Genomic DNA, 18,053 nt, shown 5'->3' with positions numbered 1-18,053 from the left:
TTTAATTTTAAAAATTCTGCTTTAAAAGTTATACTTGGCTTTTGCTCTGTATGTAAATATATATATATGTGTGTGTTATAGATTTTCTTGATAGCTGCCGAGCTAGTACTCTGTTGGCAGAGTTAGATGATGATGAGGATCTACCTGAACCAGATGAAGAAGATGATGAAAATGAAGATGATAACCAAGAAGATCAAGAATATGAAGAAGTTATGGTATGGTATAGTTAGCATAGGTGGTGTCTTAATTGATTAACAGCTGCATTAAAAAGCCACAGATTTTTTTTTTGCAATAGGAAGTCCTAGCTATAATATCTCCATTAATTAAAACACATTTATTTAGATTTACTTCATTTCTTGCATGTAGTCAAAAACACAAGAAAAGTGTTTTTAAACACCAGGATACCCGAGACCTTATGGGTCAGAATTAATGTTTTAAAACCAGGCTGGGGACAAGTTGACAAGACAGTAGAAATGATGGATCAGTAGAACTGATAGTTCACAGGCTGATGAAATGATATAACTTTGTGGATACGCTGCTGTATTTTGTAATGATTCAGTTCTGGCATGTGTTTAACTATAGGCCTGTATGAAGCAAAAGTTTGCCAGGGGAAATCTCTCGCTTCTCAAAAAAATCCCCAAAACCCCAACAAAAAAAACAATGGGGTGGGGGTAAAACAAAACCCAGCATGGTAGTTCACATGGTTCTTGCTTACACTGTCAAGAGTTCTGGCTTTTCATTTGGTTGTTCTTTATTGGTATGAATAATGCTTGGCCTTCATGAATATTGCAAGATCTAAGAGGAAAAATATAAGGCTTCACTAATGCTAATTTTATGTTTTACAGATTAAATATAAATACTGTTTTATGGAATTACAGAAACTTCATCTTGTAATTAATATGTAAATATTTATTTCATTTGAACCAAAATATTTAGCGTTTTAACTTACTGTAATTATGCTTCTAAGAGAAACTCAAGTACATTACTAAACATCTTTTTTCACCTTTTCCACAAAGGTACAAAGTTAGGAAAAATACCAAGCCAGTACTACTTAAGTGGATCTACAATGCAAGCAGTAACTTTAGTTTGTACAATGTTGAATAATTAAAAAAATTATTAAATGGAGTTACTATTGTTCATGGGAAGTAGCAGAAGTAGCTAAAGTAGACTTGGCTTGAGATTATACAGCAAGAAGCAGGTCTGGAAAAGAAAATTTTTCTTTCTTGGGTTCCAGTACTATTCCCTTTGATATTCCATGTAATTCTTCTCAATGAGGAGTTGAACAGATTAAAAGCTTGTTGTAGAAAATTCATAAGCAATTAATACTTGTTAAAGCTTATTGAAAATTAGGTACTTTTCCCCACCAAAATAGTTCTAGTATTTTGATATTTGATTTAATCTCTGGATAAAATGTGTATACGTTATGTATCAATATATGTATACACTTTGGAAAAAAGTGCTTCTTGTTTTCAAAAAAATTAATTTGTTTTGACATCACTGGGTATATTTGAACCTCTGGTATTACAAAGTTTGTGGAATACACAAAATACCTACACCAACTTTGCTGGTCTTCAGTACTTTGTATTTTCCTGTGTTCTGGTGCTTCATGGAAACTTTAATTCTTTCCAGAAACTATAAATACACCTGTTTTAGGGTTAGTCCATTTATGTTAATTTCTGTGGGTTTGATAATTTTGATTCCTGCTTGACCAGTTAAGTGGAACTATATGTGCCAGCTTTGATTTATTTTATGTTGATTTTATAGAGAAAATTAACATAATGAAGACATAATGAAATGATGGAATGGGTAAGGTTGATAAGAGCTGCAGTGGGTCATCTGCTCCAACCTCCCTGCTCAAACAGGGTCATCCTAGAGCACATGGCACAGGATTGTGTCCAGATGGTTCTCGAGTATCTCCAGTGAGGGAGACTCCACAACTTCTCTGGGCAACCGGTCTCAGTGTGTGATCACTCACACAGTAAAATTCTTACTCGTGCAGGTGGAACTTCCTGTGCATCAGTTTCTGCCTCTTGTCCTATTGCTTGGCACCACTGGGAAGAGCCTGGATCCATCTTCTTGACACCCTGTCTTCAGACAGTGATGAGGTCCCTTCCCAGATGCCTCTTCTTGAGGCTGAACAGGCCCATCTCCCCCAGGCTTTCCTCATAAGAGAGATGCTCCAGTCCCTATGTCATATCTGTAGCTTTGTCTAGGCCCTCTCCAGGAGCTCCATGTCTCTCCTGACTGAGGAGACCAGAACTGGAAACAGCACTCCAGATGCAGCCTTACCAGAGCTGAGTAGAGTTGCAGTTTAGTTTGTGACTGTTTGTATTCATAAACTTACAATTTTTAAATAAAATTATTCTCTTTAGAAGAATCGAAAAAACAACTAGGGTTTTTGGGTTTTTTGTTTTGTTTGGGTTTGTTTTTTTTTTTTTAGGAAGAAGAGGAGTATGAAACCAAAGGAGGCCGTAGAAGAACATGGGATGATGATTATGTATTGAAACGGCAGTTTTCTGCTTTGGTTCCTGCTTTTGACCCAAGGCCTGGTCGTACTAATGTGCAACAGACAACTGACCTAGAAATCCCTCCACCAGGTATGCTGACAAGATATGTGATGCTTAATCTGACTTTAGGGTGGAGATTCAGTGTTAAGGGCCCACTGCATCTGGGGATCCTATCACTACTAACCAGTACAACATGCTCTTGCGGCTGTGTGGCTTTTCTTTGCTTAAATGAGAGTTTCATCTACCTCTGCAGGTCTAAGCATTATTGAGGGAAAAGTAAATTAAATGCTGTGTAAAATAAGCATGATAAATGATAAAATCTCTTGATATGATAAAGATGTGATAAATACCTTGATATGTCTGGTTCCACTACAGGGACTTAACTGTGTTAAAGCTACACAGAATAGCTTTGGAGAGGGCGTGCTGAAACAGTGCAAAGCCAAGGCAGGGGAAGGGTAATGCAGTGATGAAGCAGTGTGAATGATCAGCAGCACAGCACCTGATTTTGCTCCTTGGCTCTTTAGATCATTCTTGTTCAGCACTGTGGGTATACTCAATGTTCGTTACAGAGAAGAATAAGTAGGTTTTAGCATATGTGCAAATAAACCACTGCTTATTTTGAAGAACTGAAAGGAAGATACTGTGTATGAAAAGAAGAATGCATGTGCTGTGATAATATCTAAGGAGGTGTTACCAAGATGCAGGGATCAATAGGCATTTCAGAAATTCCTGTTAATTTTACTCCCATAAAGAAATTCTTCAATCGTAATTTAGTTCATAGTTAGAACTCAGTCTCGTCTCTTTGGCATGTGTGCAATAAGTCATTGCACTTCCTTATTGAACCATGTTATTGGTGTTTAAGCCACCTTGTCATGCATTATATATTTTGTATTAAGGGTTCTCAAATAATTTTTGCAGGTACACCTCATTCAGAACTGCTGGAAGAGGTTGAGTGCATGCCTTCGCCACGTTTAGCACTTACCTTGAAAGTTTCAGGTCTTGGAACAACTCGAGAAGTAGAACTGCCCCTAACGAACTTTCGATCTACCATCTTTTACTATGTACAGAAATTGTTACAGCTTTCTTGTAATGGCAGTGTGAAATCTGACAAACTTAGACGTATTTGGGAGCCAACATACACGTAAGCTTACCAGTTCATTATTCTGTGTGGAGAACACTGACTGATTAGAAAATGGATGGGAAACAATGTTAATTTTTTAACTCCTTTGTAATAAGCAATGCTAGAATTAATTTTCTTTTTGTGTTTATGTCAGGATGTTATTACTGGTTTTAAAACTATTGCTGTGCCTGAAAAACCAAAGAAAAAAATCATAATCTTTAGGGATCTGCTTGGAAAAATCCCATGGGGTTATAGTCCTAGCGAAAAGAGAAGTCCAGGAGAGTTGATTGATTTTTTTTTTTCAAGATCATGTTCTCCAGACTCAAGGACAGTCTGTCCCAATATGTAGGAAGTCAGGCAGAGTCAGTAGGAGACCTGCGTGGGTGAACAAAAAAGTGTGAAAGGGAAGCATGCAAGGAGTGGAAGATGGGTCAAGTTATCTAGGAGGAATCTTAGTTGTCCCAGCTTGAAGGTAGAGCATTAGGAAAGCCAGAGCACATCTGGAGTTGAATCTGGTGAGATGTGAATGGCAAAAGGTTAGTGAACACTCACTCGACATATAAGTCCATGGGACCCCATGGAATGTACCCAGAGGAGCTGGCCACTCTTTATTATCTTTGGAAGGTCATAAGGTTTGGGAGATACTTCTGAGGACTGGAGAAAAGGAAGTCTCATTCCTGCCTCCCACAAAAGCAGGAAGGATCTAGGAAACTACAAACTGGTCACTCTTTAATCCCTGGAAAGGTGATAGAGATAGTCCTGGAAACCATTTTCAAACAATGAAGGATAAGGAGGTGATGGGAAGTATGTGGCATGGATTTATGAAGAGAACATCATGCTTAACCAGCATTATAGCCTTCTACTATATGCCTGGCTCAGTGGATGAGAAGAAAGCAGCAGATGTTATTTTCCTCGACTTTAGGAAGGCTTTCAACGCTTTCTCTCTCACTGACAAACTTAGAAAGCATGGACTAGATAGTGTCTGAAAAACCCCTGAACTGCCAGGCTCAGATGGTTGTGGTCCTTGGTGTAAAGGTCCTTGTTGTACCCCAAGGGTTGATACTGGGTCCAGGATAGTTTAAACATCCATATTAGTGGACTGTATGATGGGACAGAGCAGACCATCAGCTTGCAGGCAAAACAAAACTGGGGAGGAGTCCCTGTTGGAGCAGATGGTTGTGCTGCCGTTCCAAGAGACGTCATCATGCTGGAGAAATGGGGAGACAGAAGCTTTGTGACATTGCACAAAGGGAGATGTAAAGTCTGTCAGCTGGGGAAAAATCTGCTTGTGCTGGTTCAGGCTGGGGGTCAGCTGGCTGGAAAGGAGGTTGTTGAAAAAGGCCCTGAGGGTCCAGGTGGACATAAAGTTGGGTGGCATGAGCCAGCTATGGACCCCAAGAGCAAAGATGATCAACAGCACCCTGGGCTGCATTAGGAAGGTTGAGTGAGGTGATCTTCCCCATCTGCTCAGCACTGGTGAGACACACCTGCAGTGCTATATCCCAGTTACATATAACCCAGCTATGGTTCCTCAGTACCAGAGAGACATGGACATGACTGAGTCTAGCAAGGGGCTGCTAGGACGATTAAAAGGCTTATTGCTTCTGTCGTACAAAAAAGATTCTGAGAGATCTGGATTTGTCTAGCCTGGAGGAAAAAAGACTTGTGGGCTCTTACCAATGTGTATGAATACCTGATGGGAGGATATAGGGACGGCAGAGTATGGACTTTTCTTTGTTGTGACATGTGAAAGGAGAAGAAGAAAAAAGGCTCAAATTGAAATACAGGAAATTCTATTTAAGCGTGATGTTTGAGGGCCCTTCCAACCTTAACTATTCTCTCGATGTTAATTTGACCTTACTAGCTTTACAGCAATAGACAGAAATTGTGAGACTGTATGATGGTGTTTTTCATTTACTACCCCTTCTGTCATACTAGAAGAATAATCCCTATGAAAGTGACAACTGCAATAAGGAGGGGTGCAGTATTTTTAACTGTATTTCAGATTTCATCAGTGCTTATATGTTGCACCTATTGTCTGAGTTGCCTTCTGTCAAAAATTGCATGCTGTAACAAACTATTTTCTAGTTAGAAAACATGAGAAATAGTTGTAATCTTCTAAGTTAATGCACAGTAAGCTTCCTTAGGACTTAAAAATTTTAAAGAGTTGGTGCATGTGTAGTGAAGAATCTAAAGACGGCTTGGGAAATTGGCACGATGAAGGTTGTTTGATTACTCAAGTCTCACTTAAGGAAACATAAATTAAATACTTTGCAAGATAAATACCAACATCATGAAAATAGAGCTTAAGAACTTTGCTGCCACTGGGTGTCCCAGATGTTTTGTGCAGCAAAGAGCAGCTGCTGTTGCTGTTTTACATCATATTATCTAACAAGTCAATGTATAACCTCAGAATTTAGAGGATGTGCTATGAGTATGAAATATTAACTCATTGTTTTGATGTCTAGAATCATGTACAGAGAAATGAAGGATTCTGATAAAGAGAAAGAAAGTGGAAAAATGGTAAGGCCTACTTCTGTGCCTTTGTGTTTTATGGCTGTTTTAATAAAAGCAAAAGAAATCTTATTGCAGTTTTTGAAATGCTACATTAAAAAAAACTAACAGTTTTCAATTACTTAAAGAATATTAGTGAGTATATTTGTAAATGCATGCTCCTTTAAGAAAGACATTATATATTGCATGTGAAATCTTAAAGACTTTACAATCAGGAAAAACCAACATTTGGTGGTTCCTGTTGTAGGGTTGCTGGTCAGTAGAGCATGTGGAGCAGTACCTTGGCACTGATGAATTACCAAAGAATGACTTGATAACCTACCTGCAGAAGAATGCAGACTCAGCTTTCCTGCGCCACTGGAAATTAACCGGCACTAATAAAAGTATTAGGAAAAACAGAAATTGTTCCCAGCTCATAGCTGCATACAAGGTATATGTCTGCATCCAAACTTTTTTATTATGAATGGCTGTGTGCTTTGTTTTGCAGCTTTAAAGATTCTTGTGGAGGGAGAGCCATCATATTTATAGGGAAGTTGAATATTCAAAAGCCAGTATCAAGTTTAGGTTTTGCTGCTCTTGCCTTTTTATTTTAACGTCTTCTGTTAAGTGTAGTTGTGTTAAAATGCATTTGAATAATGATTTGCACCATGCGCAGTTTGATTAATTGTTACATTTGAGCACAGTAACCATTTTGATTTTTTCAAATCATCAACTTGGAATGCAGTCCTAAAGACACCAACATGCAGTTTTCATTCTTAACCATTTTTTTTTACAGGATTTTTGTGAACATGGATCAAAATCTGGATTGAGTCAAGGGGCCATTTCTACTCTTCAAAATTCTGATATCCTTAGTTTGGCCAAGGAACAACCTCAGGCCAAAGCTGGCAGCGGACAGAACTCCTGTGGAGTAGAAGATGTTCTGCAGTTGCTTAGAATTTTGTATATAGTTGCCAGTGACCCTTACACAGCACGGACTTCTCAAGAAGGTAACTTAGTTATTTTGCAGAGCTTCTGAAATATTTTAATGAAAACAAAATAAAAGAAAACTTTTCTCTTGATTATTTTCAGAAGGAGATGATCATCCTCAGTTTAACTTTCCACCAGATGAATTCACAAGTAAAAAAATTACTACAAAGATTCTGCAACAGATTGAGGTATTACACTAATACGTTATACATAGTGTATATATGTAATATTGGTTTAGGACTCTATTATTCCCTTCCTTACCTTGGCTGTTTGAAATTATTAGTTTTTTCCCATTTTTGAATTGCTTAATACATATTTTCTTTCTTACATTTTGAATGAGTAAATTCTCTAAAAACAGGCTAGTCTGAATAAAAACATGCAGTTTGGTTTTGTACAAAGCATACAAAGCTTTTTTACTTGATATATCTTGGTTATGAATAATAATAATTTTTTTCTGTACCAGACATCGATGTTACAATGTAGTGTGTCTGTCTGCCTGATGATTATGGAAAAAAGGCAATTTATTGTGTTAGGGTTTACAGACATTTTATTACTCATACATTCTACATAAAGCTTTCAAAAATAGCATTTAGAAAGCATCTTATTGGTCCCAGGTTAGTTAGATACATTAAAAAGAAAACTTTAAGATGTAGTTCTTAAGTAGAACTACATTTTCTTCAACAAAGATTAAAGAATATTCTCAACTTAATTAGCCCTTGTGTGCTTTTTGAGGTTCAGGGTTTTTTTTTACAGTCACATTGTCCTAATTATTTGTTTAAAAAACGTTTCAATTTCTCGTGTTCTTTCGAAGACTGTTCTGGCACCGTGAACATCCTTGGAGTTAAAATTTCTGTAGTATAGTTTATTTTAATTGTATTTCAGAAGGGACTGTAGTAATATTTCAAGGGGATAACTTTTCTACCACCAAGTTTCTTTCATGTCTTCTGATATTGAAAAGGTAATATCTAATCTCTTTTGGGCAAAACTCAGGAGTAATTCTCTCCAGGTAATTGGGTACTTTGATCTCCCCACAGTGCTTTTGAGTAGTGTATATCCCAGCAATTTACTACAGCTTTTATCGTCTGTGTCAAAGCACTCCGTGTCCATTCTGAAGTCCTAGAAAGTTTATGAACTTAGAATGACAGAATATGCTGAGTTGGAAGGGATCCATCGGGATCATCGAATCCAACTCCTGGATCTGTGCAGAACATCCCAAGAGTCACACCCTGTGCCTGAGAGCATTGTTCAAATGCTTCTTGAGCCCTATCAGGCTTGGTGACCTATTTACCCGCCCTCTGGGTAAACAGTCTCTTCCTGATACCTGCCCTAAACCTCCCCTGACACAACTTCAGGCCATTTCCTTGAGTCCTGTCACCCCAGAGAAGAGATTGGTGCCTTCTGTCTTCTCTAAGAGGATATATTTCCAAATTTACCCAAACCGGTGCACTGTTCCTCCTCTTCCCCTCACAAGGAAATAGTATGCAGCAATAAGGTCTCTCCTCGGTCTCGTCTTCTCCAGGCTGAACAGACCAAGTGAGCTCAGCTGCTCCTCATACAGCTTCCATACTGATAGCATTTAAAAGAGGAAAAAAATCTCAGTTGCTGAGAAGAGGGAAACTTACTCAAGCACGGATAAAAGCTCTGTGCTTGGGTGTATTTGCTGTGTATGTACTTAGTTAGAAACTTGTTGGAACCACCTAAGTCAAATTATTATTAACACTTTTTTTTTCCCCCGTTGCATTAAACTACAGGAACCCTTGGCACTAGCAAGTGGAGCTTTGCCAGACTGGTGTGAGCAACTGACAAGCAAGTGTCCTTTCTTAATTCCATTTGAAACAAGACAGTTGTACTTCACATGTACAGCATTTGGCGCATCAAGGTAAAAAAAAAATATTAAAAGAAATATGACTGCTTCCTTTTCTTTTTTTACATATAATAGTTTCTAAATTGCTGATTTCCAGAAGGAGGACCTTAATCCTAATGAGACAAATTTTGCTTGCCAAATCTGAATAATTTTGGCTAATAGAAGGAAGAAGATGGAAAAGCTCAGAATGACAAGAAATTTCATTTTTTAACTTTAGCTGAAGATTTACTTGTGTACTTATAGCTAGGTTATCCCATTGGCCAATTTGTCTGGGTTACAGTTCATTGCATAAAGGATCCAAAATCCAAAACCACTTGGAGAATGATATGAATTAAATGTTTTTTGAAAACATACACCTAATCACATACATTTTTATGGTCCAGCAATTGTTTTGGGATTGTTTTGGTTCGTTTATTTTTAATTCACTAATATTTTAACAAAACAGAAAAAAATCTACAAATAATAGACTATTTTGAAAGTTACTATTAGCTGCATAATGAAACTGTAACAGAACCAGACTTTAAAACATCTAAGGGTACCCTCTAGAGTGCTTTGTTACCTAGGTATCGTTAATATTTTGATTGCAGCAGTCATTACCTTGAGAGTATGTAGGCAGTGTAAACCTTTTTGTTGGTATACTTTTTGTAATGAGAAAGAAGAATTTGTTTTTGAGGGTTTTCTTGCCTGTTGCTACACTTTGTTTTCCAACCCAAAGGGTAGAGAGAGTGTTGCTGAAATTACTGTTTTGTCTTATATGCAGTAGAAATGCCTCATGAAGAGTATAAAATGAGGCATTTAAAAAGAAAGAGAAAGGAAGAGAAGGTATTATCTTGAAAGACATCAATTTAAATCTTTTTATTGTGTAAAAATTATAACTTTTACAGAAAAATGGCCCACATGTTGGGGTCTTTTTTGTTTTGTTTTGGAAAAACGTACTTTTTAGAAAAGCTGCATTTTAAAGAGATCCCTCAGGAAACATTTCATGTTACTTACTTTGTAAGTAAAGAGCTTTCTTAAGCTCTTCAAATACTGGTAGTAGTTCTTAAAACTCATCTATTCTGTATGAACTGTAGGTGTGTACACTCTCTCTGTCTGTCATGACACTGGGCTGTATTTGCAGAACAGCAGACGGTAGCTTTGTAGATAGCTTAGTGCTGCATAGATAATACGTACAAAAATTTGGAAATCTGACTTTGTATAAGTACTGCTATTAAAGGCAGCTGTTCTTCCCTCACTGATATGGGTCTATTTGTCTATGATTGCCCTTGAACTTCGGTTCTGTGTTGCTCTAAGGAATGTGTAAGTAGATAAATCTGCAAAACTTGGTCAGTATCAATGGAGTGATGTGCAACTGCCTTACAGTATATAATGAAAGGTGTAATATGTGTCTGTGTTATAAACAGTTCTGAGCATCTGTGATTAAAAATTCTACAGTAAATGCTACCTTTTGCTCTTTCCACTGTAATGAGAAAAGTATAGGAATTCAGATCAAGAATTGTATATTTTCATTGGTACTATCATTAGAAGCTGGGACTTACATTAGAAATTATTTAGTTTTCTGACTTCATAAAATATGAAGCAGCCCATATTTTGGGGCATTTCAGGCTGATAAATAGTTTGGTTTATACCTAAAAAAAAAAAATTAGGAGGCAATTAGTACTCAACAAGTTACTTTTTGTTGGTGACTACTTTCAAGTTTTTGTGCTGGTAGACATGGAGGTTTTAAATAACTGGTGGTTGGTTTTTCCCCAGAGCAATTGTATGGCTGCAGAACAGACGTGAAGCCACTGTTGAACGGACAAGGACCACGAGCACAGTGCGACGTGATGATCCAGGAGAATTCAGAGTTGGACGCCTCAAGCATGAAAGAGTAAAAGTTCCGCGAGGTGAATCCTTGATGGAATGGGCAGAAAATGTCATGCAGATTCATGCAGACAGAAAATCTGTTCTAGAGGTAAAGCATATCTGCCTAGCAGAGCAAGGTTAGATAGCTATTTCTAACGTACTGGACAGGATATTGAATATCCTGTTCCATAACCAATGCTGAACATTTCACTAGGATTTTCTTTTACTATTAACTTCCCTTGTGTTTTTCTAGGTTGAGTTTTTAGGGGAGGAAGGAACAGGCCTGGGTCCTACCTTGGAATTTTATGCATTGGTGGCAGCAGAATTTCAGAGGACAGATTTGGGAGCTTGGCTTTGTGATGATGATTTTCCAGATGATGAGTCTCGTCAGGTACATTTTAATTTGCATTTTAAACTGGGTACTTGTGTAAAAAAAAAAAAAGAAAAGCTAGACATCCATGTTCATGGAGCGTCTAGTCATCATGTTCAAGAATGACCACTCTGGTCCACAGCTTGTTTTTTTAATTGTTCTCTTCTTAACAGAGCAGTAGAGTATAATAAGTTAGATGGTGCCAATATATACTTAAATCCACCTTTAACCATGTCTGCTTTTTTTGTCTGTCTCTTAACTCAGGTTGATATTGGTGGTGGGTTGAAACCGCCTGGCTACTATGTACAGAGATCATGTGGACTGTTTACAGCACCATTCCCACAAGATAGTGATGAACTTGAAAGAATAACCAAACTCTTTCATTTCCTTGGAATTTTCTTGGCTAAATGCATTCAGGACAATAGACTTGTGGATTTACCCATTTCTAAGCCTTTTTTTAAACTCATGTGTATGGGGGACATTAAAAGTAACATGAGTAAGTTGATATATGAATCACGGGGTGACAGAGACTTGCACTGTACTGAAAGTCAGTCAGAGGCTTCTACAGAAGAAGGGCATGATTCCTTGTCAGTAGGAAGTCTGGAAGAAGACTCCAAATCAGAATTTATTCTTGATCCACCAAAACCTAAGCCTCCGGCCTGGTTTAATGGAATTTTGACATGGGAAGACTTTGAATTAGTAAACCCACATAGAGCTAGGTTTCTAAAAGAAATTAAGGACCTTGCAATTAAAAGACGTCAAATTTTAAGCAACAAAAATCTATCAGAAGATGAAAAGAACACAAAACTGCAAGAATTAATGCTGAAGAATCCATCAGGTTCGGGGCCTCCTCTTAGCATAGAGGATTTGGGGTAAGAGTTTTCATATTTATTTATAGATGTGCAAACAGTGTTTGAGATAGAAGAGATAGAGACAGAAGTCAGCACATAATTAAAAATGAAGATATTTTATTTTTAAATAGCATCATTGCAAGGGGGAATCCATAGAGATGCAGCCATATTCTTTTTCCTTCCTTTGAGGATTTTCTCTTCCAACTTGCTCAGTTTCCTAATCTTAAATGTGGCTATGCTGCAGTGCTGTATGACTCTGGAAACATAAATACTTGTAAACACAAATACTTGTAAAATCACACCTTTAAAAAAAGGGTGATTCAGTAATTTCTGTGCTATGATAACTTGAAATTTATCAAGATTTTTGGAGAGCTTTTAAAGAGGACAGATTGAAATTTCAGATTGTGTTCCTAGTGCAGTGTTGAATCCATGTTAAACAGAGCATATGTTGACTTTTAGCAAATGTAAAAGACAAAGTACCCATACCTGTGTAAACCCATGTCAGGATGTCATCCTCCCTAGTTTTAAATATTTCCTTTGAAACAACAGTTTTTCTACCATTAATATTATGGGTTATTTATTATAATCATATTGTGCCACAAAAATTGCATAGTGTCAGAGTTCAGTAATTTCTTATGGCCTTGGAATCATAGACTGTCCTGAGCTGGAAGGAAACCCCAAGGATCAACCTGCACAGCACCATCCCCAAGAGTCGCACCATGTGCTGGAGAGCTTTGTCCAAACGCTTCTTGAACTTTGTCAGGCTGGTGCTGTGACCACTTCCCTGGGGAGCCTCTTCCAGTGCCCAGCCACCCTCTGGGGGAACAGCCTTTTTTTAATACTCAATTTAGACCTTCCCTGACAGCAAGTTGATGTTGCAGCGGGGATTACTGCAACAAGTATATTTCAAACCAGGAGTCCTGTGGAAACGAAGTATATATGGACAGATTCGTGGTAGATGTTTCAGAGGTCTTTATTTCTCCAGCTGCATGGCCGGGGCTCTCCTCAGGAACTCTGTAGTCACGGGACCTGAGGGTCCTTGGCCACACCAGGGAACACAAACCAACCAATGGGGAACAAAGGTGACCAGGGGCAGGGAAACCCCGTGTCTCCCCCCCCAGGGCCCCTCTCCCAGGGCTCCATGGCAGGGGAGGAGACCCCAACAAGTTGAGGCCATTGCCTCAGAGTGCCCCTCCTCTTCCCCTTCACGAGGAACTTGTAACTGCAGTGAGGTCTCCCCTCAGTCTCCTCCACACTGAACAGACCAAGGGACCTCAACCACTTGTATAGCTTCCTCTCTAGACCCTCCCCCATCTTTGGAGCCCTCCTGTCAATGATCTGTAATAGATTAAAGGGCTTGTGGACTTTAGCCTGGCTTGTTATGGAGAGAAAGCAAGTAACACTGTTGAAGGGTCTAAATGCCTAATAGGTTAAGTGGCTCTGTAATTGTTATTGCTGGAAATTAATGGAAATTATTTTTCTGAATTTGTGAGCTGAATTAAATGGTTTGAGTAGTTTTGAAGCTGATAGCTTAAAGATATCCAAATTTATGAAATTGTCAATGTTTATCAAATCCACATAAATAGAGGGTGAGTATATGCATTTGCATGCCATGTGTTTGAAACACATATTATCTGTGTAGTCCATTACTGTTTGTAGTTCTGTACTTTTGTATATACATGAACAGTGGTACAAAGTGATCCACAATGGTTTGAAATCCAGTGAGGTGCTTTTGGGTGTGACAGGTTGTAAATCTGGTGTATTTACAAAAGCAGTAGCAGACTTTGCAATTATTAACTACCTTTGTATTTTGAAGTTTAAATTTTCAGTTTTGCCCTTCGTCAAAAGTATATGGGTTTACAGCTGTGGATCTCAAACCAGGTGGTGAAGATGAGGTAAGGAGACAACCTACCTTTACAATTTAACCAGCAGTTAAATTTTTATTGTCTCAACAATAACTTTTATGAACAGTGAATTCTTACGGTATTTATCTACTGTCTTTGCAGACTGTAACAATGGATAATGCAGAGGAGTATGTAGATCTCATGTTTGACTTCTGCATGCATACTGGTATACAGAAACAAATGGAGGCCTTCAGAGGTAATTCTAAATATAACAACATATATGAACTTAGATGGAATAATCGATGTTTAGGGTGTGCTGGTTTAAAGTGGTGGCATAGAATAGCTTTCAAAAATAAACCTTTTAATTGAGAATGCAATAGGTAAGGTACTCATTTCAGAATACCTTTGCATTAGTTATGCTGTTTTTAATCATGAAGAGGTTCCATTTACCTTAATTAAGAAACTATTGATTGATTCTGGTTTGACTAAAATACAACTTAAATGCTGACATTACTTTATAAACATTATTTGGACTCATGTTTATAACTGTATCTTGTGTAAATTAAAGATGGCTTCAACAGAGTCTTTCCAATGGAGAAGCTGAGTTCCTTCAGCCATGAAGAGGTTCAGATGATTCTTTGTGGAAATCAGTCACCTTCTTGGGCAGCTGAGGATATCATCAATTACACCGAACCCAAACTGGGATATACAAGAGATAGGTACTTTTATTCTGAGTGATTTTAAACTAATAGCTAAAAGATAATGTAAAGTGACAGAATGTCCAGAATCTTCATTAGATGAAGATGCCAAATTCGATGAAACTGGTAGTTTCTGAAGAGCAGGTGATTGTCTAAAACTGCATGAAATAACCATGTGTTAAAACAGATAGATTAGAAGGTAATTGGTAGCTTTGTGATGAGAGAAGATAAAAAAATTACTCAAATACAAGTAACGAGTGAAAACATAATGGCAGCTAATACAGATGACTAAAAATAGATTTTAGAGTTTTTATTCTCATGTTTGATAGTAGTTATAATTTTTTTCTGGCTGTGTACAGTTCTTACTTTGCCTGTATTTCTTATTTCTTTCTCTTGAAGTGTAGTTAAAAAAGAAAGTGTACTATGCAGGGGACAAATATACTTACTGGTGGTGGCTATCAGGAGGCGGTCTTGATGGTTTTGGGTTTGTTGGGTTTGGGATTTGTTTTTGCGGCTTGTCATGCTTGGTAGCAGTAACATACAAATGACTTCTGGAACTGTGTTAGAATAAGCCTGCTGGAATGTTTGAGCTCACTTCTCTACCCAGTCATATGCATTCAAATGCAAGGTACCCAAATAACACCCCAAGATATGTATGTACCTACATTTTTTTTGTGTGATACTTTGCAAAGAGATTAAACACTATTTTTCTGGATTTTAAGATGTTTTATTGTGAATACTTAACAGGCCCTAGAATCTTACAATGTTCACATAAACGTGACTAGAGATTGTAATTCTGCTGTGCCAAGTTAAGAGAAATTAAAAAAAGCTCCACACTCTCATGTAGTGTTATCAGAACTAATTATTTTCCTTTATTTTAAGCCCTGGATTCCTTCGATTTGTGAGAGTCTTGTGTGGTATGTCTTCGGATGAGAGGAAGGCTTTTCTCCAGTTCACCACTGGTTGTTCGACACTCCCACCAGGAGGGCTGGCAAACCTCCATCCCCGGCTCACTGTTGTGCGCAAGGTACCGCCTCTCCCGGTCACTCTTTAAGCCAGCTGCTTTGGCTTTGCAATGCGAGACTTTCTACAATAACAGTGATGATTTTTATTTTAGTTACTTCATTTATGGCACTATGCTGAGTTTCGGTACTAACCTCTTGTTTCAGGTCTGTTCTCTGACATCATACATATGTATCTCATATTTTCATATACAATTCATATATTTAAATATCAAAGTATTAAAATACATATCAAGCAAGTATATTTATAAATTTGCCTGTAGCTTTGCTGATGTTACTGTTTCTGACAACTGGTGTTATGTATGCAGCAAGTGCCATGAATTACAGGACTTTACAACTTTTAACTTCCATACTGAATGCTGTGAACAACTGCAGTAAACATTTTTTTTCCTCAGGTTGATGCTACAGATGCAAGTTATCCATCTGTGAATACATGTGTGCATTACCTAAAGTTGCCTGAGTATTCTTCTGAGGAGATTATGAGGGAGCGTCTGCTAGCTGCTACCATGGAGAAAGGCTTCCATCTCAACTGAGCCACTGACCACAGCCTGGGACATGGAAGTGTTTTTTGATGCTAGCGAAGCCTCTTGTGTTTGTGTGCAAAAATACGATCTCCACGCTGTGCTCTGACGAGACTTGCCTTTTTTTCACCTGTGAGGCTTTAGGAAAATGTGGAATGTTTGTTAGCTGCTAATGACAAAATAAATCCTTGTAACTACACAGCCAGCAAGAAATTGGCACAGAACACTGTGTGATGCTTCAAGGGCTTGCACAACTGGAAATTAAGGTGTTTCTGTTTGACTGTTCCAAAGAACAGATCATCAGATTTTCAGTGTTCACTGATAACAAATTTCTAACAGTGTATTGTGTAAAGTTTGTCTTTTAATACCCTGTACACTACAGTTGCCATCACTGATCCCTGTTTTGCTGGCTTTAAGCTAAATGGTCAGAAACTTGCTTCCTTTAAAATTTAGACTTAATGGGCATCTCCAGCCTTTTCTTTTTTAATGGTGCCTGCACTATTGGAGTATTTTAGTGGGTTTTTGCGTATAATCATGCACAACCATTTTTTTTTTCTTCTTTTTCTTTCAAGTGGGAATATATTTTGATTTCTCAAATGCCCTGCTATAAAGATCAAATCCTTAAGTGTGTTTGTGCAGCTCAACAATAAAGCTATTAAAAAACACTGGTTCCTAGTGCAAGGCACACTTAAAGCAAGTTTTACTTTCGGTTGTATTTCTTTGTATATTATAAACATTTATTTAACTTGTTGCAGTTTGAAGTTTAAAAAAAAAAAGCACCCAATGTGTAAGCTCAAAAAGTAATCATTAAAATGTTTGCAACATATAAAAATGTCTCTTCTGAATACTTCATTAGTACTTATTAAATCTCTGTACATGTTCTGAACAATGTGCCATGCTTTTTTAAAGGTTTAAAAGAACTACATAAAAGAACTACTGATCTCACAAATTCATCTCTGTGTTCAAGTCTTTTCAGAATAAGTGCAACTTCTTAAGAACAAGTCCGGCAGTAATAACCTGCATGTGGCAGGTTTTGGTGCTCTTCAGTGAGCCCATGTATCCTGAGACCATAGTTCTTCATTACACTGGAATAAAATCTGGGTCAGATGCTACAGCTGATTCAGCTTTACTTGAGATGGAGTGGCTATCTTGGTTTTACATGTGATATTTATTGGAAAAAAGTGGATTACAGTAAGATAAAGCAAGATGACACTATGGTTTTAAGCATATTTAAGTAGTTGATACCAGAAAAAAAAAGGCTATTGTAGTTGAATCTATGTAGTAAGTTTTGCTTCATGCCAATTCTCTTTGTTAACAACCTTTTCTCAGGCCACTGCTTAGAGGGGCTTGCCAAAAGACTCTGCCTTGCACATACAGATCAGGTTGATGCCAGATTTCTTTTCATGGCATTATTTGTAGGACTTTACAGCACTGTTTTTTAGATTTCCCCCAGTGCAAAATTGGAGGGGAACATCCACCATCCCACCCAGTCCTGTGCCTGTTGTGCTTCAGACAAACACCTGTGTCCAGGTTTGTGGAACTCTGCTCCAGACCCAATGTCATCTTGTTTCGATAAACGTGTTACTGTGTGAAAGCCCCATGGATTATTGTCACACACAAACACTCTTTGCTCCTTAGACCCTGCTTTCTGGGTGGTATTTATGTGACCAGTACGTGCTTTGATGCAGAATATGCTTGTTCAGTACCAGGTTATATCTAGGGTTGGGCTGGAGGTTAAGAAGGAGCCAGATAAGAGTTCTAGAAAGGTAAGTTGGAAGTAAGCTGAGATTGCTAACTGTCCCCTGGCTTAGAGAGCAGTGTGCAGGTGTGAGTCACCATGCTGGATGCCTGGGAATGCAACGTAGGGTAGCTATGGCTTCCTGCTCAAGAAGGGAGACTTCATTTGGTACCTACCTGGTACTGAGAACTTG

The 18,053-nt window shown here is 38.0% G+C and overlaps 1 protein-coding gene across 9 annotated transcripts in view; it reads left to right on the top strand.

Annotated features, from left to right (window-relative positions):
* Positions 1 to 17,075, top strand: part of HECTD1 (HECT domain E3 ubiquitin protein ligase 1) — a 62,415-nt gene extending 45,340 nt beyond the window's left edge. For 7 of the 9 annotated variants that reach the window (XM_017741760.1, XM_017741762.1, XM_017741764.1 and 4 more), the window contains 16 exons: positions 82 to 215; positions 2,441 to 2,597; positions 3,426 to 3,648; positions 6,096 to 6,150; positions 6,389 to 6,571; positions 6,917 to 7,127; positions 7,210 to 7,295; positions 8,859 to 8,986; positions 10,724 to 10,925; positions 11,070 to 11,207; positions 11,451 to 12,058; positions 13,854 to 13,932; positions 14,044 to 14,137; positions 14,450 to 14,600; positions 15,462 to 15,606; positions 15,997 to 16,331. In XM_017741760.1, the coding sequence (XP_017597249.1) occupies positions 82 to 215; positions 2,441 to 2,597; positions 3,426 to 3,648; positions 6,096 to 6,150; positions 6,389 to 6,571; positions 6,917 to 7,127; positions 7,210 to 7,295; positions 8,859 to 8,986; positions 10,724 to 10,925; positions 11,070 to 11,207; positions 11,451 to 12,058; positions 13,854 to 13,932; positions 14,044 to 14,137; positions 14,450 to 14,600; positions 15,462 to 15,606; positions 15,997 to 16,134 (2,732 nt within the window). In that variant the 3' untranslated portion in view covers positions 16,135 to 16,331. Of the gene's footprint in view, positions 1 to 81; positions 216 to 2,440; positions 2,598 to 3,425; positions 3,649 to 6,095; positions 6,151 to 6,388; positions 6,572 to 6,916; positions 7,128 to 7,209; positions 7,296 to 8,858; positions 8,987 to 10,723; positions 10,926 to 11,069; positions 11,208 to 11,450; positions 12,059 to 13,853; positions 13,933 to 14,043; positions 14,138 to 14,449; positions 14,601 to 15,461; positions 15,607 to 15,996 lie in introns of all 9 variants that reach the window. The other 2 variants (XM_017741767.1, XM_017741765.1) reach the window with 2 other exon arrangements.
* The last annotated feature ends 978 nt before the right edge of the window (positions 17,076 to 18,053 follow it).

This window comes from Corvus brachyrhynchos, unplaced genomic scaffold (genome assembly GCF_000691975.1).
Source record: "Corvus brachyrhynchos isolate BGI_N302 unplaced genomic scaffold, ASM69197v1 scaffold115, whole genome shotgun sequence".
Classification (NCBI taxonomy): domain Eukaryota; kingdom Metazoa; phylum Chordata; class Aves; order Passeriformes; family Corvidae; genus Corvus; species Corvus brachyrhynchos.
Note: the sequence above shows the minus strand (reverse complement) of the source record. Positions and strands in the feature narration are given on the sequence as shown.